This window comes from Triticum aestivum, chromosome 7B, assembly GCF_018294505.1.
Source record: "Triticum aestivum cultivar Chinese Spring chromosome 7B, IWGSC CS RefSeq v2.1, whole genome shotgun sequence".
Lineage (NCBI taxonomy): Eukaryota > Viridiplantae > Streptophyta > Magnoliopsida > Poales > Poaceae > Triticum > Triticum aestivum.
The window spans coordinates 759,174,947-759,201,038 of NC_057813.1; the positions used below are offsets into that span (position 1 = coordinate 759,174,947).

A 26,092-nucleotide genomic window follows, 5' to 3' on the forward strand; every position below is an offset into this window, starting at 1 on the left:
AGGTGCGACAGGCCGGGCGCTCGAGGGATTTGATACTGTTATAGTAGCCGTTGTTGACTATCTATGGCCGTTGCCAATGGAGCAGACCACATATTTTTTGGTGGGAATGGTGGAATGAGAGGAATCGGGCGAGAAAGAAAAAAAGAAAGAAGGGCGGCTGCGCCCTGATGAGATAGATAGTTCACCCAACAACCATGGAGTTGTGGGATGTCATCGCCGGTAAGCAAAAGCCCCAGACCCCAAAAGGGAAGCAGGCATGGAGACCTCCAGGTGGACATGCTGAGACCGAATATTGATGGACCTTATGTGTGGCACTCACTCCACCGGCCAGACGTCCGTCTTCTCCTTCGCATGGTGGCATTGGTTTATTCTGAGCCACCACATCCAGACACTTGCAGGTGTGTGAGTATCCAACATTCGCGGAAAAAAGGCGGAAAGAGTTGTCAAATGAAAAATTATACAAACTGGATGTCAGACAATCTACAATAAAGCATTACATCAACCATGACACAGCTGATGAACCAGCTTGAAATTTATCCCAGCGAACAAAAAACAAGTCTTCACACTCTGTCACACACGCTAGGTAATAATCTGTTGAGTAACGTGATTGTATTAGGAAACATAGCTTAGACTAGGAAATATTCTGGCTTGCCTTGTACTCCAAGTAGATCATGTACTCCTATATATATGCCCACGAGGCTCAAGCAATACAACGAACAATTCCACCAATCCCTCTCTATCTTTCAACATGGTATCTATCGCAAGTCGATCCTAAACCCTAGCCGCCGCCGCTTCCGCACCCGCGCGTCGCCCCCGGGGCGGTCGACCTCCATGACCGCCGCCGGGGGCCGCGCCGCCCGTACCTAGGGTTCGTCCGCCGGCCATGTTGGCCGGCTGCCCTAGAGAGTCTTTTTCCCGATCCTTTGATCCGGGTTTTCTCTCTTCGCCGGTCACCTTGATCGGCATCTACTATTTGGTTTTCCGGTCTATGTGATCCGGTTTACGTCGCCCACCGCCGCCCTCGACCCCGTGCGCCTCTACTCCAACACCGGCGCGATTGGCCGGCTTCTTCACCGACCCGGCGGCCTCGCGTGTCGTCCGTGCGTCTGCCCATCGGTCGCCCCGACTAGGCGGCCTCGCGCGTCGTCCGCGCGTCAGCCTGCCGGTCGCCCCGACCCGGCGGCCTCGCGTCATGCGGCAGCCCTTCACCGCCGCCGTTCGCGCGCCGGCCCGCCCCTCGATCAACGCCGGCCGTCACCGCCCTGCTCCGACCGGGACTCCTGCATCACCCCGACCCGGCGGCCTCGCGTCATGCGGCGGCCAATCATAGCCGCCCTGCCGCCCGCCGCCGCCGGCTTCATCTCGGACTCCGCGGCCACCACGCCTCCACCGAGCGGCGTCCCCGACCTCGCGCGCGATTGGCTTGATCACCCGCTCGCCGCCGCGATCCGCCTCATCTACGTCGCGCGACCGACCTGGCCCATCGGTTACGCGCGCCTCCGCAGGTCCCGTGAAGATCGTCCCCGAGTTCAGCGCGCCTCTCCATCGATTGAGCATCGGGCTGCCGCTGCGCCGCCCCGTCGGGCTGCAGCGCCGCCGCCCCGTGGTTTTTCTCCCGGTTGCACCGACCCGCGTCACCGCTGCGTCGCCCCTTCGGGCCATAGTGCCGCGGCCCGCGGTCCCCCGCCGCCCCGAGGGCGTCCGCTCTAGGCCGTCCCGTGGTTACATCGACCCTCGCGCCGCCGCTGCGTCGCCCCGTCGGGCCGTAGCGAGCGTGGCACGCGGTCCACGCCGCCGTTCCGAGGCCGTCCACGCGGTTGTGCCGACTCGCGAACCGCCGTTGCGTCACCCCTTCGGGCCGCAGCGTCGCGGCTCGCGGTCCCCGCCGCCGCCCCGAGGTCTTCCCGCCGTCGCCCCGACCCTCGCTGTCGCCGCTGTGTCGCCCCTTCGGGCCGTAGCGCCGCGGCCCGCGGTCCGCTCCGCCGTCACCCCGCGTCGACCTCACGTGGTATGCGCCGCGCCGTCTTCCTTGGCGCGGGAACGCCACCGTCCGCGCCGGTCTTCGTCACGCTGTCAGGGTTCTTCGCCTACTTCGAGCACCGCCGCCGCACTCCTAACCTAGCCGCCGCCGCCGCCGTCAGGCCGCCGCTGCCGCTCTTCTTTGGCCGCCGCCACCGCTACCTTTGTAGCCGCCGCCGCCGCCCGTCCACCCCCTTCGTCTTCGTCCAAGCACCAGCTCGTCGCCAGTGTCGCCGTCATCTACCCCGACCACTTCGTCTACTCCGACCACCGTTAGTGACATCGGCCCCATGCCGATGGACGCCGCAATCGTCGTCGAGTTCTTCTCTGCTGGCCCCTCCGACTTCTCCGACATGGCGTACAGCTCGTGCAGGTCCCTCGTCTACGCATGCCCGGTGCTGGCAACACCGACGCGTGCCTTCATCCACGACGTGTCCCCGGGCCTGGCAAGCCTAGTCGGCGCTTCGTCAACTTCGTCTTCGTCCGTCTACGCATGCCCGGTGTTGGCAACACCGGTGTGTGCCTTCGTCCATGATGTGTCCCCGGGCTTGGCAAGCCCGCTGCGACGCGTCGTCAACAACATCTTCTTCCCGGCGCACCACTACTTCGACACCACTGCGCCCATGACTAACTCGGCGCCTCCTTGCGCCCGCGGCTCCATGGCGACCTCTTCGACACCGGCTACCCCGACTCGACATCGACCACGGCATTCTTCGCACGGCTACCTCGACCACGGCTCCACCACACACGCTCTCGGCTACATCGACAAACGGCACAAAGGGCTATCGCCTGCTTGAGCAGCCTCGTCGGTTCTCACTCCAGCCATGACTGCGATGCGTCGACCGTTCTGACTGTGGGGGGGTGTCCGTCGGCTTGCCTTCGGATTCTTCTCCAGTCTCACCGTCTGCGCCGCTACCGTTGTGACTGCGGGGGGATGTTGAGTAACGTGATTGTATTAGGAAACATAGCTTAGACTAGGAAATATTCTGGCTTGCCTTGTACTCCAAGTAGATCATGTACTCCTATATATATGCCCACGAGGCTCAAGCAATACAACGAACAATTCCACCAATCCCTCTCTATCTTTCAACATAATCAAATGAGCGCACCGAACCGCTTCCTTGCCATCCAAAAGAGAGTTTAAACAGCATGCAGCTTCAGTTATAAGTGGATATGAACGATATGGCCGCAGAATACACTGAGGTGAATGAATCGCACATTATATATTTTCTAGGTTTTGAGTACGGTTTTTTATAGATTGAGCTACACGGCACCTCATATCAAAGCCGTCCAAGCTGGGCTGAGGTTCATATGGATACGTGCAAAGATTCGAAATCAGCAAGTGCGCCAGGGTACTTAACGCTTGTAAGACGACCTAGACCTACACGGCACCGCATAGCAGTGTTCGCAGCTGTATCAGACGCATAGGGACTCCCACTTGTAGGCTACTGTACACTGCAGGTCGCAGTTTGTTGCAGACCACCAGTTGAGCATTGAAGTACCTTTTTTTTCTAAACAAGTATCATCTTGTACTGGACACAAACCAAAAAATACTATACTCCGTATAATATGTGTGGAGAGGAGAGTGGTACAGGGCTATGCTTCTTAAATCTCATATTATAAGCACCGATGAGACCAATATGATTGACTAAAAGCATCATACCACGACCGAACAACATTTACATGTGCATGTTTTTGTTTTTGCGCGGATTTGCATGTGTATGTTGAAGAATATATAATTATACAAAAACAAAAGAAGAGGAGTAAATATGTGCAATATATATTTTCGCATGTTATTGTGATAGTACTAATGTTCATATGCAGAATAAGAAATTCTCCTTCAACCCCAGGACTCTCCCTCTCTCTGAATCAATGAATGGACAGCTCCAAGACAAGACGTGCAGGATGAGACATGCACTAGCCAACACCTAGAAAGCAAAAAAGTACTAGCTAGCCTAGGAGAGCACTGTGTGCTCACGTGATGGTCAAACACTTACCACTGCTAACCTCTGCTCCACCACTGCTAGCAGCACGTATCTCGTAAAACAAGAACGGTTCAGATAATGGGTACCGTGGAGCTCGTGCTACATTGCAACTTTCCGATTTTCTAGTCCCAACGACTCAATGTGTCTGCATCCGTGTTCATACATATGCCAGGAGCAATTTCGGCGACATTAACTGTCCGCCAAGGAAGGGATCCCTCTCTGGTTGCAAGCTACTCTGCTATATGTTTCACACCTCTCGCAAACTAATGCTATATACAAGAGCTGAATAGAAGAGCAATCCAGTCTCCAGTGTGTTCATTCCTCTGCTCTGCAAGAAACAGGGGAATAACAGAGACAAATACGAACTCTCCCTTGCTGTTTGTTTGTTTGCCCTTGGTGAAATAACTGAATTTGAGTTGTATACAGGAGATGACCTGTTCAATCAGAATGACTAATACTCCCTCTGTCCCAAAATTCTTGTCTTAGATTTGTCTAAATACGACGAAAGGAGTAGAACTGTATGAGTGCAATCATGACAACTGAATGGCTAATACGACTAAGGCTGCGCTTGGATTGTCGTGTTTCTTTCCGATACAACCGTAAATAATACACGCTCCCGGACGTCTGTATAGTTTATTACCGAAAATCTGTGTAATCCTGTAAAATACACTTATAAAATTGATACACCTGTATTAAATTACACTCAATCCAAGCGCGGCCTAATAGAACTGAGTGGCTAATAGGACTAATAGAAAATTCTCAATTAGAATGAAGGCATGACCAATTCATGCATCTAACTGAGAAAACTGCATCTGCCAAACATTAGAGGGAAATGATGATTATTTAGTTAGACGCAAATCCGTCAACAACAATTGTTCATTAAGGTAGAGATCCCTCTCTGACAGCAAGTCAAGTCTTTCCGCGGGCAGCGAGTAAACTAGTCTACTACTGCTAGTATGACTAAATAATTCTTGTTTATTTCTTATACCACCCTTGCTGGAAGGAGAAGTCCTCAGTGCGGGATCAGACCCGTTTCATTCATCCTTTGTTTCTGTTTTGAAAGAAACAGAGGATTAATAGAGAGAAATACAAACTCTACCCTTGCTGTTCCCCTTACAAAACATGCCAGTGTGCAGTAAATGCTAGTTCCTAATGATATGATATGCCAGTGCACACTCCTCTTCCACCGCCACCCCTAACCCTTCACCTTTTGCAACTACCAATCGCCGCCTCCCTCTGCACCCAGGATTTGGTGGACTTGGTCCACCTCTTCTTCATCTCCCATGCCCCTCCACCTTGTTTCAACAGGGCCCGTATCCAACAATAAGCTGCAGGACTTCAAGCAAGCCGGACGAGCAGCATTCTATTGTAGTGAAGCAAACACTGATCATTTAGCCACTGCCTTCCATCTTATATGTGCTGGCAAAGAGAAGGAACCCACCAAAAATAACGTAGTTAAGCACTTGTCACCGTTCTAGCAGGAGAAAATGCAGAATGAACCAAACGCTAGAGGACATTATAGTACAAACCATACATGCGATGGTAAAAATGATTGGCCTGGTTGGAGCTTTCTCATCGCACCGGCTTTCGATCAAGGAGCCACCAGTGTTGTGGGCTGAAGAATGAACGTGTGTTTGGTTCCACTACAAGGATTCCGGTCTATTGCAACAAAAAATATTGCTACAACTATCTTTTGTTGCAATAGAATGACATATTACCACAAAATTCGAGTTCGTGGTAATAGGATCTACATATTGCCACAATTTCGTTTCATCGCACTAAGTACTCATTTTGTTACAATAGAAGCCATGTATTGCCACAAGCTGCCTTGGCGTTGTAATATGGTAGTGATATTGCGGTAGTTCCATCCCGTTGCGTGAATTAGGCATCTTGTTGCAATAAAGACTAGGTATTGCAACAAAGTACATCTTTGCGGTAATATTTAGACATATATTGCAACAATTCTGACATGTGGCGCTAGTCATAGATACTGTTGCAAAAAACATGGCTTAGTATTGCAACAAAGCATGTATTGGTTGTAACAGGGTGACTTTTTGCCTCACCTTCGTTGCATTGCAATAACTATTACATATTGCGAAAAATTGAGCATCCATGGTAATACGTACAACATAATGCAACAATCATCTAGTGTTGCCAAAATGGAGCAAGATATTGCAACGATATTCTCTACAGTGCTCCTGATTTTTTTGCTTTATTTATTATACTATTTTTTAGGATCTGATTAAAGGGACGTACTAGTTTAAAGAGGTATTAACACATTAGGTACCACAACTTGCACCTAAGTTGCATTTTAGTTACATATCTTGCAGAGTGGACATCGGTGGTACGACAACTTGGAGGAACGCTCGCTTACACGCGTGCGAAGCGTTGCACACTCACGAACGCCCTTCACTTTAGGGTTTCTTGCACCGCCAGGGTCTCCTCCACTCGCCGTACTGACCTCCTCAGGTAGCAGGTCGTCATCGGCACCGGAAAGACGGCAAGCTAAGTGCCCTTCTCACAAAGGTGAGTCGTGAGAACTGAGCAGCAAATCCTCAAATTCTCTTCCTAATTGTTTTGTATCTTGCCTGATGTGATTGTATGATGTATTTATGTGTGCTGTTAATAAAAAAGGAGATTCCATATAAAATTATCTTGCTTGATGTGATTGTATGTATTTATGTGTGTTGTTAATAAAAAAGGAGATTCCATATAAAATTATGTGTTAAAATACGTCCAGATACATTCCTTTTTATTCATTTTGATGACAAGTATTTCCGAATGGAGGGAGTACAACACATGTTTCAACATGACAGCACACGCAGCCATACTTGTAAAGATTGTTCACACAAAAGACCATAAGTTGACGGCTAAGTAATGAAAATAGCAACAACACTAAATGACCACAAGTTCATAGCAACAGTGTGTACATAGCATCACTGTCAAAATAGCAACATCACTAAAAGAACAATAACTACTCTTTTCTTCTCTTCATCACGAAACTGTTAGTGCTGGGCACTAGCTTCTGTTCCCATTTGCCACAACAGATCACACCATGCAGGGGTGCCTTGTTTGAACCTGTTTCACAATTAACTCAGGAGATACTACTTGTAGGTAACCATAAAAAAAGTTCAGGAACTTATATTCGTGGCTTAAACATGTGAAAGGCACCTTACCAAGGGATTAAAAACCACAAAGAACCCCTGGTCACCATCCGATTCTTCTTGTCCCAAAGGAGCAACATGGCCATCATTTACGTAAGCATCGTCATCATCCGTATCATCATCAGACTCGAACTGGACATCTTCAAACTCAACAGATTTTATATTTTCTATGACTGAAACATCAACACTGGATCCGTCATCATCATTTATACATTGTAAAGCAAAAATTGGTTGATGGAATAAGAAATAGTACTACTGTCAAATGGTAGTATATGTGACATGAGTTTAAATAAGTTCAGTTTAGTACTCCCTCCGTCCCATAATATAAGAACGTCTTTGACACTAGTGTAGTGTAAAAAATGTTCTTATATTATGGGACGGAGGGAGTAGTTGCCTAGATAATGCAAAAACAGAAATTCAGAGAGAGACAGTGAAGATATCATAGCTCAAAACTAACAACCAGATTGTTTAACTTATGCTCAAGAACATAGCATACCTTTATGCTACTAACCTCCACGAGTGTGTGGTTCTACATACCTCACGCTGCATATCAGGTTCAAGATACTTGCTTGATTCTTTACTTGATTCAGTGTATGATACTTGCCATGCAATTTTACTTTAGGAGTTTCAGTTGAATGGTTGCAGCCATATGTGAATTTTTATAGATGGTTTGATTTGAATGATTCACTCAATTAAAGTTGATGTGTGTTCCTGCTTATGTTCCATGACTTCTCATTCAGTGTGTTTTTGTTAATTCTCTTGGTTTGAGGTTCGGTATTTAGAATCATGGTTCTGACTAAAAGTACTGTTTGCTAATGCATAAATAGCTCAGTCAGTGCTACTTTGTTTTCTTTGAGACGATTTCTTTGTTTTTAATTTAAGGGATCATTTGATCAGGACAGGGATGGCCAAATCAAAGCCAAAACAATATTACCCTAATCCCATGGTCTGAAAATTCTTCCAGATCTATTTTTACCTTTGTCACACGTTCTTTAGAAGATCTTCTGTCACTTGCATTATTTCTCTAAAGCGTGCCATGTGAAAATCTTGTTCTTATGCCTTCCACATTGTAGTCAAACTGAATCTGCTATAGTAAGCATTATATTAAAAAAAATAGAAATTTAACAGATTTTGGTAGAAGACAATTGATTACCAAAGTCATGAGAGCCAAAGAAGAGACCACGTGTACCTGAATTTAGTGAACAGGGGCATACTGAACGGTGTGAAGCAACACCATCTTAAGGCAAGGAGCCCGAGACAGCAGCTTTGCGATTATACAAGCACATGAGCAGGGAACAGATTGAACTGAACTGAAGTATATGAACGGCATTCATGTTCATCAGATCCAGTTTTGAAATTTGCCTGGGTTTTCTATCTTATTATTTGCCTGTACCATATGATTATTGCAGATATGGAAGAGCATGAAAGTAGCTGCCAATAAAATAGCAAACAATAGAAAATTGGTCTGCTACTTTCAAACTAAAAACAACATCCTTATGTTGTATGTATAGCACAGTACTAATGCCCATGTGATGTATTTTGAATCTAATTTTGATGCACTTGCAATGAAAAATACAGTGGGAAACATGGGGGATAATCATACTATTGTTGTTCAGGTCGTTGGTCGCAAGGGAGACAGGCGAGCCAGTCTAGGCGGAGCTGAGCAGAGGGACGGCTGACCGGGGGAGAGCTGCTGCAGGCCCGTTGGCGTCGGAGTTGAGGTGTCGGGCGGTCCAGCCACACACCCACTGGCAAGATCGACCAGCCGAGATCCAGGGAGGAGGAGGCTGACGGGCAGAAGGCACCGAGCGGCAGGTGGCGGAGCAAGGTTAGAGGGAGAGGGTAGCGACAGGGAGGCGCCGGCGTGGGATGCTTCGTCGCGCCGCCATGATGTGGCTGCTGGATGCAGCCAGCGCTCGGGTCGCATGGCGGCGGAACAGGGGATCGAGGTAGTTTTTTTCTGTTTGAAAAGGAAAGAGGAAAAGGGGCACCAGATCGTGGGCAAAGAAGGAGCGAAGGAAACAGAAAAAACTGATCGAAGGAAAAGGGGAGGAGATTTCGCGCGGCGCAACCCACCAGACCCGCGTGTGATCCATCGCACTCCACCAGACAGGAGACAGGGCGATCTGATCCATCGCGCGGATAGCGTATATTACTGAAATACGTCCACGCAAAAAAATACTACTGAAATATGTGATCGACGTGGCCCTTTTTTTTCTTTTTGAAAGAATATAGTAATTCTATTGACCAAACTTTGATTATCTGCAACTTTTAATAAACCACAAATCCAAATAACCTTATTATTTTTGGATTTTTTAAATTAAACTGTCATTTATATAGTAAGTTGGTTGCATATTTTTACCTACTTAAGTACTGTAGGCACGACGACTGCTGCCCGAGGTCAAGTACGACCCGGGGTCCGGCACCAGACAATTTCCCCTGACCGTCCACGTGTCCCCAGAGTCATGTTGTTCTCCGATTCCTCCCATCGACGCCTCCCCGCCGCTATCGAGGCTCAGGGGAACCCGTCTCCCAAGACTCCGGGGGCGGCTCCATCAAAAGCTTCCAAGACTGTGTGCTTTATTCCCAAACTCCCCGTCCATCCACTCCGGAGTCGATGCCGCCCAACAATCGACACGTATCAACGTCCTAGACCACCCATGTGATCACTAACGTCGCCTCCGATGACCAGGTCGCCCTCGACGACCGGGTCGACTCCAGCCGCGGCTCCATCAGAAGCTTCCAAGACCGTGAGCTCCATTCCCCAGCTCTCCGTCCATCAACCCCGGAGCAGATGCCGCCCAACAATCGACAAGTATGAACGTCCTACACCACCCATGTGATCACTAACGTCGCCTCCGATGATCGGGTCGCCCTCGACGATTGGTCGACTCTGGTCGCGGCTCCGTTGAAAGCTTCGAAGACCATGCGCTCCATTCCCGAGCTCTCCTTCGATATCTGAAAATGAATATATAAAGAAGAGACAAGGCGTTGGCCTTATCTGAATACATTTTTTGTTTTTTAACAAATGTGTGATATGCCAATAAGTAAATCTCAAAACTAAATTTGTTTGGTTAATAATTGATATAGTTGTATCTCTATTATTTCTGTTAAAACAAAAGCAATATGATTATGTTGGACCCACTGTGGCGCGAAGGACCCTCTCGAGTGGCCCTCGCAGGCGACGGGAGAGATTGCTAGCCGCCTCCCAGCGCCCCGCCTCCTGCTCCTCCCCTCCCCTACCGCCGCTAGAGGGCGTGACTAGGTGAAGCCCGGCCAGCAGCAGCGGCGGTAGGGCTCGTTCGCCCCCTTGCGTGTGGATCCGATGTAGGACGGATCTGACAGGCAAATGCGTCGCGATGCAGGGTTGTTTAATTTACATAGTTGAATCTATATGCTTATCGTTTGAACAAAAGCGACATAATTATGTTGGACCTACTCTAGCGTGGACAAACCCTCGACGGATTGTCCTATAAAATGAAAGATGTTGAGACCACCCCATCTGAAAATCGGAATGTGAGATCGAGACTGACATAGATCGACCGTCTCATAAACCCATCCCATCAGTACTTATGTTTCGAGATAAGGGTATAACCTAATAGTTTTAAAGTGAGGATCGCATGAGGTTTCTGTGACATGTAGTTTAGAATTGGCCAATTTTTTGCTGCTCTGACCAACCATTGACCAAGGCACAATTTGTTGACATATCCCAACCTAAGTGTAGATCCATGATGAAACAACACCTTCCTAATTGGCTGCGGGTGGTTGGCGGACCGGGGTTGCGGCGGAGTGGTTGAAGCACCGTGGTACATCACCTACCTAGTCCGTGCACCGGTTGACGGTGAAGGCGTCCGTGGACGTCGTGTTCCTCTCACTCCTTCCGTCTTACTCCGGGTGAAAACTTGATCTTTGGATCGGACAGTGGCAATGTTCGTGGTTGCGCCCTTCCTAGAGGCATCGTCTTGGAGTCCTCGCTCCAGCGTTCATGTATCTTGCCTTGGGTGTGTGTGGCGTCCATTTGTATCGGTTCCTTCAATGTATGTGATGGTTGTTTTGCAATATAAATAGTGAAACTCTTTTTCGTTCGTCATTGGCTTCCTTAGATAGCGACGACTATTCAAATGTCAACGACGAGAACGTTATAAAGGAGGGCGTCGGATAGCCCCTTCACAATTCTCGGATTTGGTGGTTTTTCACCATGATATAGCTTTTTACAAATAAACATTCGTATTCCCCCCATCTCTAAATATATTTACAATCTAGTAAATTCCCTCCAAAATAATTACTTTTTTAAAACAAAAAGAATTTCTTTCCCACCATCTCTAAATATTTTTAACCTACCGCTAATAGATCCCAAATTAGCGTCTTTGTTTCCACCAAAAAATTAGCTTCCCGCTAAATACCTTCCTAACAACCCACGAATATATAATTCTAGACCAAACCACGGCGTCTTCACGGGGCGATTGGATCTGAGGTCTCGTCTCTGTTCATGTGTGCTGCCGGCATCATGCCGGCGTCAACAGAGCGAACCACCGCAGCTGCACGGCGTCAGGTTAATCCTCCCGATCTCCTCCCTTCCTGAAAAATCCAGTCCTCCTCGATCTCCCCCTCCTCCCTCTCCTCTGTGCCCGCCTCCGTCCGGGATCAAACCCCCCTCCCCCACGAGCTCCTCCTCGACGCGCCGCTCTCGATCCCGATCCATTCAGAGGGGCTGCCCCTTCTCTCCTCCGCTCGCCGCTTGGCCGTAAAAAAGAAGTCCGGGCAGGGGACATGGCCGCCGCCGGTGGCATTTCCCCGTCGCTCCTCGATTCGGCCGCCTCGGCGGAGGCGCTCGCAGCCTGGAGGGTCGGCGCAGCGCCTCACCTTGGCCTGGAGGCTCGCCGCCATGGAGCTCGCCTCGGCCTAGAACTGGCGCTCGACGGGGCCTCCCGGCCCAGTTCATGGCCGCAGCCGTCTTGGCTGTGCACGCCGGCGTCGTGACGTGGTGGCCAGACGCTGGTTGCTGCCTCGCCCGACCGTAGCGTGCCCGAGGTGCCTGCAGGCCTCTCCAGCATCTCTGCTCCTGGACAGTGGCGGTGTGTGTACTAGAATCCTCTCCGGTGATTTCACCTTCGGGCCTTGGTCTGGTTTTCAATTCCCCCGACTGTACATCTGGGTTGTTAAGAATCATGTCTGCTCCTTGGTCTGTAGCTGGCGTTATCTCTGCTCCTTTTGCTTGCCTACGTGCATCAGTCCCTGTTGTGTTAGATGCAAATTAGGCTGTTTGAGCACCACTATGTAGATCCTAGTTTTTACTTTTTCGGTCTTTAATCTCTTGTAATTTTTGACACCCTTAGGCTGAGATCTTGTATCATTCTGGTTTCGTTTTAAAATGAGAAATGGAGCAGGGGAGGTTGCCCCCCTGTTCATCTAAAAAAAAAATCTCACTTCTGTAGACCGACTTTCTTAGTTCAATCCCCGAACTAATAATGATGCCAAATACCAGATTTTTTTCTGGATACATGGATGCTTTCATGATCCACTTTACATTTGTTTTCTCCCTCGGTTCAGTCCGAATCTTTACGTTACACTTAGTATCCTACCATCTCTGTCGCTGTCACCCTGCATACACCATTAATTCTTATATCTGAATCAGGTTGGTTAACTTTCGATGTAATATTATCCGTTTTGTCTAAAATAAATCCACATGCTTACACTCTGTAGTTTCTTCTTATACATCCTACAGTCACTTTTGTAGTCTGTTCTCCTGAGTTCAGTACCCCAATTTAGTGGTGGTGCCCACTGCCAAGTAGTACTACGGAATGATTCATGTTAGATAGAGATAGATTGGACTCCACATCACAATTATAGTATCTATGTCTAGGTTCTTGACTTGCATTTCCAAAGATAAACTTTTTTTGATGGCTTGAGCTGCACAAAAGACCTGAATATGTTCAGGAATTAATATGTTAGCTGTTCCTTTTCTAGATTCGAGGTATAGTTAGATTGATCATGTGTAAAATGCTCGTGGATACGACGCACGTTGTAGCTACGAAAGTCTGTTAGTTTTATTCTAATAAATACTTTTTAGCAATTAGCATAGATCGAGATGAGTTTCTTTCAACACGTTTTAAGCCATAATGTCATATATTAGGTGATATATGTGCGTCGACAGAGCAGAGGATTCAGGTTTAGTCATCCTCTATATTGCATTTGATTCAGATTACTATAAGATGATTTTTACTAGATATTTGGTCTTACACGAGTCAATTTGGAAATGTTTTTTCCTATAGGTTCGGAGAGTATTTTCACGAACAACCTATCACTGATACATTGGCTTTCATGTTCATTCACATATGCTTAATACTTCTGAATAACGTACGTCAGGAGAACCTAGGGTTCAGGTTTAGTGCATCCTCTGCATGTTATTCAGACCACTATAATACGAGTTTTTAATAGATATTTTGTTTTTATTGCTTTCTTATATCGTGTTGTGCCTTGTCTAGCTGGAATAATCAACATAGATTTATACTTTTTGCCGTATCATTTAGCTCGAAACTTGCTTGAGATCGACTCGAGATGGTTACAACATGAGCATGAGTCGTGTTCTACAGCTCGACCTTGAGCTTCTTTCAGTTTGAGATGCCTCGAATTTTAGTATGAGTTAAACTGATTTGATTTTATGCCTGCTTAATTATTGCAGGATTGAGCCAACAGATGGGAACCAAACAGGTGATTACAGTCATATGCTTGCGACCTTGTAAGATTTATGTTGCTTACTTGCATTGCTAAAAGTGCACTTCTATTTACAGGTGCCTACGAAGAGGGTTGACAAAGAAAATAGTAATCCAAACTTGCAAAATATTCTTTCACAGAGATCTAGTCCTAATAAGACTCCAGGTTCAAGGCCAACAGCTTTTCTTCAAATGCGCTCATACAAGCTGCTGCAAGGAATTCTTGAATGTTTAAAGCAATGGTAAGTCACAACATTGCTTTCTCTTCGTGTTCACCTGCATTTTATACGTAATTGGCCTTCATAATTAGCTAGCTGCTTCTTCCCTTTTACCATGTGTTCTTGCTGCATCGAGTCACAACTTAAACAAAAAATGAATATGTGCTAGCTGGGGACATGAACTTAACTGAAACTATACATCGAGTCACAACTTAAATTAATAGCAGAAGCTTTTAGTAGATGTACGATCGGAAGATGGCATCATTTTGTATGCACGAGCAGGATGTCACGAGCATGCGCGTGATGCCTTCGCTGCTGAGTCCATTGCAATGTCCCATGCAATATCTCTTGCCGCTGATATGGGGGTCGTGAGGGTCGTTTTTGAAACGGACTTGCAACTCCTACGGAAGCACTGAATATCAATAAGGTGGACTCGTCGGCCTATGCTGCTGTTATTGAGGATACCAAGTACCAGCTCAAATTATGGTTTTCTTATTATGAAATAAATATATGTCCTCGCTTGGCAAACTCTGTTGCTCACGAGCTTGCTAGTCTTGGTAGGATGTACGAACCTAACCACTATGTGGAATGGAAGGCCGATGTACCAGCCCTTGTGGCTGCTTGTGCTTTGGGTGATTCAGCCCAGCATTGTTAAGTTATATAGCAATGTTTTTTCCTCAAAAAAGAAGCTTTTAGTAGATGTACTTGTGCTTATGCTTTAGACCTTTACACTTGTATAATTGTTTTGATCCCTCAGTTACATGCTTGCTGACACAATATTAGTCTAGTTAGTCTCGCGATAGTTCTTTTTAACAATGGGGCTGGAATAATTGTATGATGTATGTTATGCTCGACTCATTAACTAGAACTTTTTCTATTTCTTGATTGCAGGATCCAAAGAACTAGCTGGACTGGACTCTAGATCAAGAACACTTTAGTATTCGCAGTTAATTAGGATGGCTAAATTACATTTGAGTTTCATTTGATGGATATTTGCTATGAGAATTATGAATTTTATGAATCTACATATTATACGTATGATTTTGAATATTGTAATTGAAAGCCTATATTATTTTTACGGTTGCAATAGGCTATTACCACAACCCACTTTCGGTTGCCACATGCTAGCACTTGTTTGTTGCACTAGGATGTTGCAACAGAGTGCTTTATATTGTCGCAATAGTTTGGCACCACAATTTTATTCACGATGCGACAACTGTTTGGTGCCATGAAAGTAAGTTTTGTTGAAATAGAGTATTGCCACAGAAAGTTTAAATTGTCGCAATACTTTCTTTCTACAAAGATATTACCTGTTGTGATACCTATTTACCACCATCAAACACAAGTATGTTGCAATTTCCTGTTACGACGACTGAAATATTTGTTGCCATAAGTTAATGCCACAAGTGCAGTGGGTTGTGGCAACATGCCTAATGCCATGAAAACAAGGATTGTTGCCATAGTTTATTGCCACAAGTGTAGTGGGTCATGGCAACATGCCTAATGCCACGAAAACAAGGATTGTTGCCATATTTTATTGCCACAATTGACTATTGCCACAGAAGAGTAATGTGCCACGAAGCGGCCGTCGTTGCCATAGGTTGTTGCCACAAATGTCTATCGCTACGAGATATCAGTCGCCACGATTCGTTACATGTTGCATTAAAGCTATCTCCACAAATCAAATTGTGGCATCAGGTGAGTTTTGCCACGGGAAAACATGTGGCTACTTCTCGCATTGATGTTGCGATAGCACGCTTTATTTCCACGATTGCTTTTTCGTGGTAATAACCTATTACCATGTGTCCAGTCGCAACGGCTACCAACGAATGTCGTTTTGTGGCAATAGGTGCCTATCGCCACAAAACATCATGTATTGCAACAAACAATTTTGTTGCAATAGACCCGGATCCTTGTAGTGTTCACTGCCACCAAGGAAAAAATGGGATGAGGAATAAGTCAATAAGTACTATATAACATGGCGTTGGACTTCATAGATACACCACAATTTAATAAGGATACTCAAGAAGTCAGTACAGTACAACTTGAAAACCTGTTTTTTTGTGGGAGTTACAGTAGCAGAAAATGGCTGGCTCATCCACATCTTTTAGCCAATTCGATCCGTTCCTTCAAATGAGATTGATCAACTGACAGCATGGCTCTGACTGCAGTAGGGAAAATGGCAATGAGAGTTAGGCACTCACAAATCAATCACTAGTTAGGCAAGATTCACATGTAAGCGACCCAGCAGCAACTAAATTCTTGTCACAGCACGCATCCTAATCAAGTGTTGACTGATCTGATCAAAATTGCACTATTTTGTCACGGATACAATTGCAAACAAAATAATGATGATTACAGTCAGTCTAAAGATTAACAAAACTAATGCTGACAAAATGGAGATCCTCTGTAAACCTTAAGAGAGACTGCCCTGGATTGTGGAACAAAAGTATTTTCCAACTCTGTTTACTAGATTGATGAAAGAACAATGGCAAGCTTAACAAAGGTGATTTCTGTGTAATATTTTCCAGAGATGCAGAGGTAAACAAATATCTAAGTAATATAAAGCCAATATGCAGATGTCAACATAATAAGTTTGTTTTGATTATTACTAATAGGTTCTGAAATATGCACACGGCCTATTACCTCCACTATTGCTTCAGCTATAAACTATTTCAACTAATGTGTTGTGTAGTTCCAGAGTTGTACCACATGCCAGGGCTATCAACCGAAGGAAGAACCTTTTTTCACCCTGAAACTTTGGAAGCACAAGTCAATTAACATTCCTACTTTTGTGCAGAAACGCGAGCAATTACAGAACCACCTTCCATATAGATGCAAAGGGAGAACATACTAGACAAACCTTTCAGTGATAGCCTGACATCTGAATGTTGGGGAACGTAGTAATTTCAAAAAAAATTCCTACGCACACGCAAGATCATGGTGATGATATAGCAACGAGGGGAGAGTGTTGTCTACGTACCCTCGTAGACCGAAGCGGAAGCGTTGACGCAACGTAGAGGAAGTAGTCGTACGTCCTCCGGTTCAACCGATCCAAGTACCGTTACTCCGGCACCTCCGAGTTCTTGACACGCGTACAGCTCGATGACGCACCCTCGATCTCCGATCCAGCAGAGGCGCCGAGGGGGAGTTCCGTCAGCACGACGGCGTGGTGATGATCTTGATGTTCTCCTGTTGCAGGGCTTCGCCTAAGCACCGCTACAATATGACCGAGGTGTAATATCGTGGAGGGGGGCACCGCACACGGCTAAGGAACGATCAATGATCAACTTGTGTGTCCTAGGGTGCCCCCTTACCCCCGTATATAAAGGAGGGAGGGAGGAGGTGGCCGGCCCTAGGGGGGCGCGCCATGAGGAGGGGGAAACCTACTCCAAGTAGGTTTCCCTCTCTTTTCCTTATCTTATTTGGAGGGGGAAGGAAAGAGTACTAGTATTAGGAAGTAGTACTAGTAGTAGTAATAGGAAGAGGGGGAAGGAGAAAGGAAAGGGGGGGCCGACCCCCCTCCCCAATTCGGATTGGGCTTGGGGGGGCGCGCCCCCTTCCCTTGCTCCTTCACTCTTCCTCCTACATGGGCCCAATAAGGCCCATATACCTCCTGGGGGGTTCCGGTAACCTTCCGGGGCTCCAAACTTCTCCGGAACCTTTCCAGTGTCTAAATATATCCGTCCAATATATCAATCTTTATGTCTTGACCATTTCGAGACTCCTCGTCATGTCCGTAATCATATCCGGGACTCCGAACAACCTTCGGTACATCAAAATACATAAACTCATAATATAACTGTCATCGAAACCTTAAGCGTGCGGACCCTACGGTTCGAGAACGATGTAGACATGACTGAGACACATCTCTGGTCAATAACCAATAGCGGGACTTGGATGCCCATATTGGTTCCTACATATTCTATGAAGATCTTTATCGGTCAAACCGCATAACAACATACGTTGTTCCCTTTGTCATCGGTATGTTACTTGTCCGAGATTCGATCGTCGGTATCCAATACCTAGTTCAATCTCGTTATCGACAAGTCTCTTTACTCGTTCTGTAATACTTCATCTTATAACTAACTCATTAGTTACATGCTTGCAAGGCTTAGGTGATGAGCATTGCCGAGAGGGCCCAGAGATACCTCTCCGACAATCGGAGTGACAAAACCTAATCTCGAATTATGCTAACTCAACATGTACCTTCGGAGACACCTGTAGTACTCCTTTATAATCACCCAGTTACGTTGTGACGTTTGGTAGTACCCAAAGTGTTCCTCCGGTAAACGGGAGTTACACAATTCTCATAGTTACAGGAACATGTATAAGTCATGAAGGAAGCAATAGCAGAATACTAAACGATCAAGTGCTAAGCTAACGGGATGGGTCATGTCAATCATCTCATTCTCCTAATGATGTGATCCCATTAATCAAATGACAACACATGTCAATGGTTAGGAAACATAACCATCTTTGATTAATGAGCTAGTCAAGTAGAGGCATACTAGTGACTATATGTTTGTCTATGTATTCACACATGTATCATGTTTCCGGTTAATACAATTCTAGCATGAATAATAAACATTTATCATGATATGAGGAAATAAATAATAACTTTATTATTGCCTCTAGGGCATATGTCCTTCACTGAATATGTGAAGTTGGATCCAATGGACAGTACCATTCTCATGTGGCTGAGCAGATGATCTATCAACTAAATTGATATGATAACTGATGTAAGCTTCTGAGAGTATATGTTATTTGAAATAAGGATTGCAAAGAGTGAACAACTGAAAACTGGTGTACCATTCTTTTGATCCTCAAACCTGAACTTTATAGGTACACCACCAAGTCTTGTGCGTAGCGACCAATTGCAAACGTGAAATACCAGGAACCATACCAGCGCAAACATGATGAATACCTAACAAGCCAAGAGAAATGGTGAATTCTAGAACACCTGGCATCAAGAGCAATGTAGCAGTGGGTGAGAAAATGGCAAACCTTAATATCAGTAGCGAAGCACAAAAGTCTCGCTTATTATGTGGTGATATTTTGATCCTCACACCCAAAGTTTCCGTGTACACCCACCAAGTCTTGACGAGTGATGCCGGCCAAAATTTAAGTGTAAAGTACAAAGAAGCCTATGAAAACAAGCATAAGAACACCTGCAAAACATGCCAAGCAAAATGTTGAACGCCAGAAAATCTAGTAACTATAGCATGTAGCAGTGATGAAAAAATTGCAAACCTTGTATCAATAGCAGAACACTAAAGGCTGACTTATTCTCCAATCATTTCATTGTAATATATTGATCCTCGACAGTCAATTTAGTAGTGTACACGAAGTCCCGATGAGTGATGGCTACCGAAATTTAAATGTAAAGTATGTAGAAGCCTACGAGTACAAACATAAGAACACCTGCAAAGAAAACTGAAACAAATGGTGAATACATGAAAGATGTGTTATGATTTTCGTCCAGGAAGTAAAACAAAGAAACTCACATAAGGCATTAACTAATTTTTTTAGTGATTTTATCAACTTGTATGTACGAAGACAAGGCAGATGGAGAATCAATTGTTAAACAATTGTTTCATAGGAGAACCATTTTCACTGCTCTGGGAAGAAAAATGGCAATCTGATATATTGTACAAGTGGAAGTTTTTATAACTGGTATATGGCAGATCAGGAGTTAAGATCCTGTTAGATGTACATACCAGATTTGTGTACAGGAAGGTAGAAGGCTTCTGGTAATATCAATAAGGCTTCTGGTAGTAATATATTAGATTCTGACACCAGAACTACTTAGTAGACCATCGAATCTTTGAGGAGTAATGAAAATCCAAATGTACATGCAAAAGCATGTTGAACCCTATGAGAAGAACACCTGCGCAGAAAACCAACAGAAATGGTGAATACAAGACCGATTTCACAATTCTTGTCGAGGAAGAAAAACAAAGAAACTTCATAAAGCACTAACTGATAATCACACCATTTTTCTCAAGATGTGAGTGAGAAGGTAAGGGGAGTGGATAACATGTCTTAGCAATTGATATGAAACAACAGGAACAAACTTTTAAGTTAGATGTATACTTACCGGATTTATGTACAAGAAGCTTGCCACAAGACCCTCATCTATGTGACAAGTGTACAAGGCTAGAAGAATGTACAGGGGAACTCCAAGGCTGAGACCTGCATAGCAGATGAAAACAAGCACTAATTAGATTATGTTGCAGGGGGAAAAGCAAGGGTGGTTGTGGGATCTGTAAAGCAATGGGGGACAAACAAGGAAGTAGCTTTTGTTACCTTGGATCAGTCTCACGGTTAAAGCCTGATATTTGGGATGATTCCCACTAACCCCTCGCACTGCTGTTTTAGCTCCGAGTTGCCGCAGTACTTGACATTTAATTCTTGAAGTGATTTGGGGAGGCCATCCTCTGGCAGCGAACGGACAACAGGACATGAGTAGACCGATAATTCCTTGAGGTTTGTGAGCTTTTGCAGCCCTGCAGGGAAGCTTTGAAGCTTGCTAAAGTCGATAAACTTTAGTTTTTGGAGGTATACGAGGAGGTGAAGGGCGTCCTCTTGCTCCTTGGTAAAGCGCTCCATCTCTTGGTTGCCAGAAAAGCCCAGGAGGGTGAGGGAGGAAGAGAGGTGGTTGCAGATGGGCACAAATAGGAGTCCCATGGCATCATCTGTATGGAGCTCCTACAGTTTGCATCCATTCAGGGGTGAAACAAGCTGCTGCAGTTCCTGCTCTTTTCCTCCATTCTGTAGCTTCTGCAATTCCTGATCCCATCCAACAAAGAATCCAGGGCAGCCACCAATGACTAACCATATGAGCTTTCCCCCAGCAGTAAGGAGAGGCCCGAGGGTCACCGTGCCTTCCACACCCTCAAGAACGAGTTGTTGCAGGGAGGATGGAAAAGGGCAGCAGGATGGAGAACTCTCTGCGGATAGTATCTTGGAGCAGGACCAAATTTGTAACTTCTTGAGGGACGGCAGGGCCTGGAGCCCTCCTCTGGCAGGAAGAAAAGTTGAAAGGGGGTCCACCAGGACCAGCTCTGGACAACTCATGATGCTCAACATCTGCAGTGAATCAGAGAGATGGGCAGGCAAGAGCAGCAGCGCTGAATCATCTTCTTCTTTCTCCTCCACCTCCGTAGCTGCTGCTTCTGACGTTGCTTGTTGCACATCCAACCCCACTGCCAGTTGTGTTATCTTTTCACATTCTATGATTTCCAATTGGGAGAGGTTTGGGAGGTGGGTGAGGAGCTCTGTCAATTCCTTCCCACGTGATTCCTTGCCCCGGACCACAAGATGCTCAAGGGGGTGCTGCCATTCCACATCAACCTCTGAACCCTCTACAATCACACCTTCTGAACCCAGTACAGTCAACTTCTTCAGTGAGGTCAGCAGCAGAAGGTGCTTTGACTGCAGAGCTGGGCCCTTGCAGAGTACAAGATTCTCAAGACATGTCAGGATATGTCAGGATATTGAATGCTACCACCTCATCTAAGCCCTGCAAATCATCTTTTCCCGCAATTACCAAACAGCATTCAGAGATGGAATTTGTTGAGTAGGAAAGCTTTTCCAGTAGCTTTACATCACTTATATTCACACTACGCAGAGTTTCAGTCCATGGGATATGAGCCACTAACAACAGTTCTGGACACTTCTCTATCTGAAGCTCTTGCAGTTTGGGAAACCAATCAATATTCCGGTCTTGATCTGATGGATAAACAATCTGGCTTGCAAATGGCAGCTCCAACAGTTTAGGGCAGTCTTTTATAATCAATACTTGCAAAAGAGGAAACATATGATCAGCATCCTGTGATGCTACCCATTTTCCAAAATTTTCCAATCCAACAAGCTCAAGCCTTATTAGCCTACAAAAGCTTTGCTCTATAACGAACTCCTCCAATGCGGCAATATGTTTCAATATTACTTTACCAAGGCCCCACATCTTCCCCAAAGGAGGGAGATATTGCCAAGACACACCAGAGAGATGAAGAGATTCAACAGTGACCTTATCACCCAGCCATGTTGGACAAGAAGAGCCTTTGTGCCCTCTAATGCACAACTCCTGAAGATATCTATGTGGTTGAAGGCTCCCAAGGACAACTGCTTCCACACCAGGCTCTGCATTAGACCGCTCGCTATCCCAATCCAATGTTAACCTCTCCAAGTGGACTTTCTCTCCCAGATTTGTTTTGGCTTCTTCTTCTTCAGTGTGTATATTCTCAACGTTATAGATGCCAAGCTCCCTTAGGTCCATCAAATGCTCTAGTTGACTTGGTTCAAATCCTTCATTTTTTTTATTGACTCTAAATATCTTCAACTCTTCTAAGAGTCTTAGTTTTCCCACATTGACAATATCAGAATGCAACTCATTAGCTGGTGTATAAAACCGACTCATGTTTACAAGGTTGCTCAACTCTTTGGGCAAATGACAGTTTTGGCACCATGACCCTAGACACAAAATCCTTAAATGATAAAATCTAGAAATGGTAAGTAGTAAATGTATCTCCCTCTCACACTTTGTCCCCAGATATAGGTACCGCAGATGAACAAGTTTTGAAAAGTTGTGTAATATGGACTCAACAGAAAAGGAGATTTTATCCAAACGGAGAACACGAAGAGCATTTGCTTCCCTAAAAAAATCACCCAGAATGCTGACAAAGCTTTCATCCACTTCTCCAAATAACAACAACGTATGCAACTGTTTAACCTTCAAACTTGCCTTTAACTTTCTCAATTGCCTCTCAAGCTTTTCAAGAGAAATTTTATCAACATGGTCTATGATTATAGACAAGTGGTGCATGTTTGGATTAATTTCTTCTAATCTCACACTAGAATGATGCACAGTAAGACATTCATGAGACGCAACTTGCAATGCTAAATCATGTAGCAGGTCATGCACAACATAACATGGGTACCCACCACCACTCTCCTCTCTGAAAAATCCCCATGCCACCAGATCCTTTAAATTGTTCGAGCCTGTAAGTTGAAGTGTTTGGTTTCGTGCACCAGATTGTAAGATACCTAGTCCAATCCATAAGTTGATTAGCTGGGTTGCACTATACTTGTGATCTTCAGGAAACAATGCAGAAAAGGAGAAACATTGTTGATGCTGGAAAGGAAGGTGGTCATAACTAAGCTTCAATGCAGGCATAATGCCATTGGCATCGGTCTGTGTCTCCCATTCTTTACTTTCTAAGACACTTCTCCAATGATGCAAACTAAGGTCTTTACTTAACAATATACCAACTGTTTTTGCAGCAAGAGGGGAGCCCCTTAGTTTTTCCATTATCTTATTTCCAATCTCGAGCAAAAAAATTGATCACTTCTAACGGGCTCATTGCCAAAGACAAATGCAAGGAATAGCTTCCTAAATTCTTCAGATTCTAACCCTTGCAATTCAATATGTTTAGCTGTTCCAACCATGTTTGTTATTTTTGGAAACCTAGTTGTGACCAGAATCATGCTACCCATTGCTTGCGATGTTTTGAGTGGCAACAATAACCTTTTCCAATCATCCCCATGACTAAACTCCCACATATCATCCAGTACAAGCAAAAACCTTTTAGATTTTAATATTTGTTCAATCAGCTCCTCAACCCTACCATCCTTTTCCCCTTCAACCCGAGGGATGTATGTATTAATCTCTTCTAACAGCTTATTCAAATTGAGACTGAGTGACACACATACCCAAATAACAACTTGGAAATGATTTTGAACTTGTTGGTTTCTATATATGTGTTGTATCAGAGTTGTTTTTCCAATTCCCCCTGGACCAACAATCGGAAGCACAGTTAGATCATTGCTAAGGTATTTACCCTTGGTCATGTCACGTATGATGGCATCCATGATAAGGTCCCTCCCATACAATTTTGGCTCTATACTTTGACCGATAGTAATGGGACGTCTCTGGGCAATATCTGGAATAGTTATACGGTCACAACTCTGCAGAATCTGAGTAAACTCTTTACGCACAGGCTGCAATTGCTCTACAATATGCCTCATCCTTTCAGAGAAATCAACCCTATTAAAACCCAGCACTGGTTTTTCTCTTTGTGGCGCACCACAAAGAGTTGGCTAGACAGAACAATCATCATGAGCATGTGGGAAAGATGATCAATGGACAAGTTTAACGAGCTTGGGCATGCATACACTAACCTCTTGATTGGCATTTGGCGTTGCGGATGAATTACCGCGTGGCTTCTGCCTAGCACGTGCCCAAGCACAACAGCTTGCCCGTTGTCCTGCATCTTCTCCAGAATCACCTGTAGGGTTAGCAGCAGACCAGTAGCATGAAGATACAAATGTCAGTTTGCCAACAGCTTTGGCGGCGTGACGAACGTTGAGGGCAAGGTCGCGGATGCCGCCCTTGGCATGCTGGTCTGCAGCATCGTATGTGCCGTAGAGCTGATCATGGATGCGGAAGTAGTCCAGCTCATCCAACAAGTCCTTGGCGGAGAGCGCCGAGTCACGCAGCTTCCCTAGGAGCACTTGCATGGCCGGACCATCGACCTTCTTGTAGCTGGCAGTTTCGAGGGTGGCCTTCACGAGCAGCAGCTCCATCCTTAAGGCCTCGATGTTGAGACCCAAGTTCTTGGTGGCACCCCAAGCCTCCAGCACGCCATCAGCAACGGGGGCCAGCGCCTTGCCCACCACCCATTGCGCCGCACTGAGGAGCGCATCCATCCTGCACCAATGTATTCAGGATTTGTGATGTAACCACGAATCAACAGAAATTCATTAGGGTGATGCAAACCAATTATGTAGCAGGAAATGATACTCACTACAGAGAAAATTAATTAGACTTGTAAGTCACTGCTTGCGAGTATGAGCAGGTGCAGGAGAAGAATGAATAAAAAGCACTTACGCAGACACACGGGAAAGGAGGGGAGGGGGGCGCCTGCCGTCCGGCCGGCGCACGTCGTCGAGGCAGTCGCCGACGAGGGGTGTCTGGATGAGAGTTGTGTCGGGTTATGTTGCTCAGCCGAGTAAAGAGTGTGGGAATGTGGTGCATTAACTCACGGAGGGAGGGAAGATATATAGAGAGACGAGCAGATGGTACTGATACCTCCAACGACCGGGTCTGATGAAAAGAGGAAAAGGAGCAGTACTAATCGCAACTCTATAATACGCAAATGGCGTCAGCTCTTGCCACAGTGAAGCTAATTAAACTAATCACTGCCAGTAAAGCATAGCATCCTATGAACACTAATTAGAGCATAGCATCAACCTGTGCGTGGCACACAGCACGTGACATCTCTAAAGCATCCCGTCGAGCGAAAAAAAAACAAAAGCCTCAGTTCTTGCGCACTAAATAATCGCTGCCCCATACCATGCAGCACCACCATAAAAATACATACCAGTGGCTTCAGATCTCACCCTGGCCGGTGGATGACCAATGGCGTCGCGGTCTTCAAGGTTCGGCGTTCCCAGGCAACGCTGTCCTGATCAGCCGGTCCAAGACAAGTGGCATCACTACTGCAGGTTTGGCGAGGTAGAGAGATTGTTATATACAGTAATATGTATTGGAATATTTACACGTACTTCCTCCATATAAGTCTTTTTAGATATTCCAACAAGTGACTAGATACGGAGCAAAATGAGTGAATCTACATTCTAAATTATGTCTATATACATCCGTATGTTGTAGTCCATTCGAAATATCTAAAAAGACTTACATTTAGGAACTGATCCTACCAGCTAGGCACTCGACAAATGCATAGCCAGATAGCTTACTTGTATGCAGTAATGTAGGATCTTGATTTCTATCAAGTTGTGTGTTAAAACTCTATATTCATCTCTGCTGGAAAGCTAGTAGAGCCAATGAAACAGAGAGAGGGACGTACCTCTGGTTAGTTAGTGCAGCAGACGTTGGATCACACAGACTCTTAGTATTTGCATAGCTAGCAATCGTTGTTTGTTTTATCTCTTGTGTGCATATCCTGTAGTGATCAATTAGCTCTTGCTTC

General features: G+C 45.6%; 1 protein-coding gene across 2 annotated transcripts; it reads right to left on the reverse strand.

Moving 5' to 3' along the window:
* Positions 1–18,572: 18,572 nt before the first annotated feature.
* LOC123161755 (putative disease resistance protein RGA3) lies at positions 18,573–24,785 on the reverse strand. 2 transcript variants are annotated; one of them, XM_044579553.1, is made up of 6 exons: positions 20,409–24,785; positions 20,200–20,294; positions 19,820–19,989; positions 19,353–19,523; positions 19,107–19,270; positions 18,573–19,026 (listed from the first exon to the last, which is right to left on the reverse strand). In XM_044579553.1, exon 1 carries the CDS (start codon positions 23,410–23,412, stop codon positions 21,571–21,573), a length of 1,842 nt encoding a protein of 613 aa, XP_044435488.1. In that variant the 5' UTR covers positions 23,413–24,785; the 3' UTR covers positions 18,573–19,026; positions 19,107–19,270; positions 19,353–19,523; positions 19,820–19,989; positions 20,200–20,294; positions 20,409–21,570. The 2 variants fall into 2 exon arrangements, with proteins under 2 accessions (XP_044435488.1, XP_044435487.1); XM_044579552.1 differs by having other exon boundaries at positions 19,353–19,535.
* Positions 24,786–26,092: the final 1,307 nt, after the last annotated feature.

Excerpts from the sequence above, each read along its gene's own strand:
- LOC123161755 (XM_044579553.1), bottom strand. The coding sequence starts at position 23,412 with ATGGAAAAACTAAGGGGCTCCCCTCTTGCTGCAAAAACAGTTGGTATA.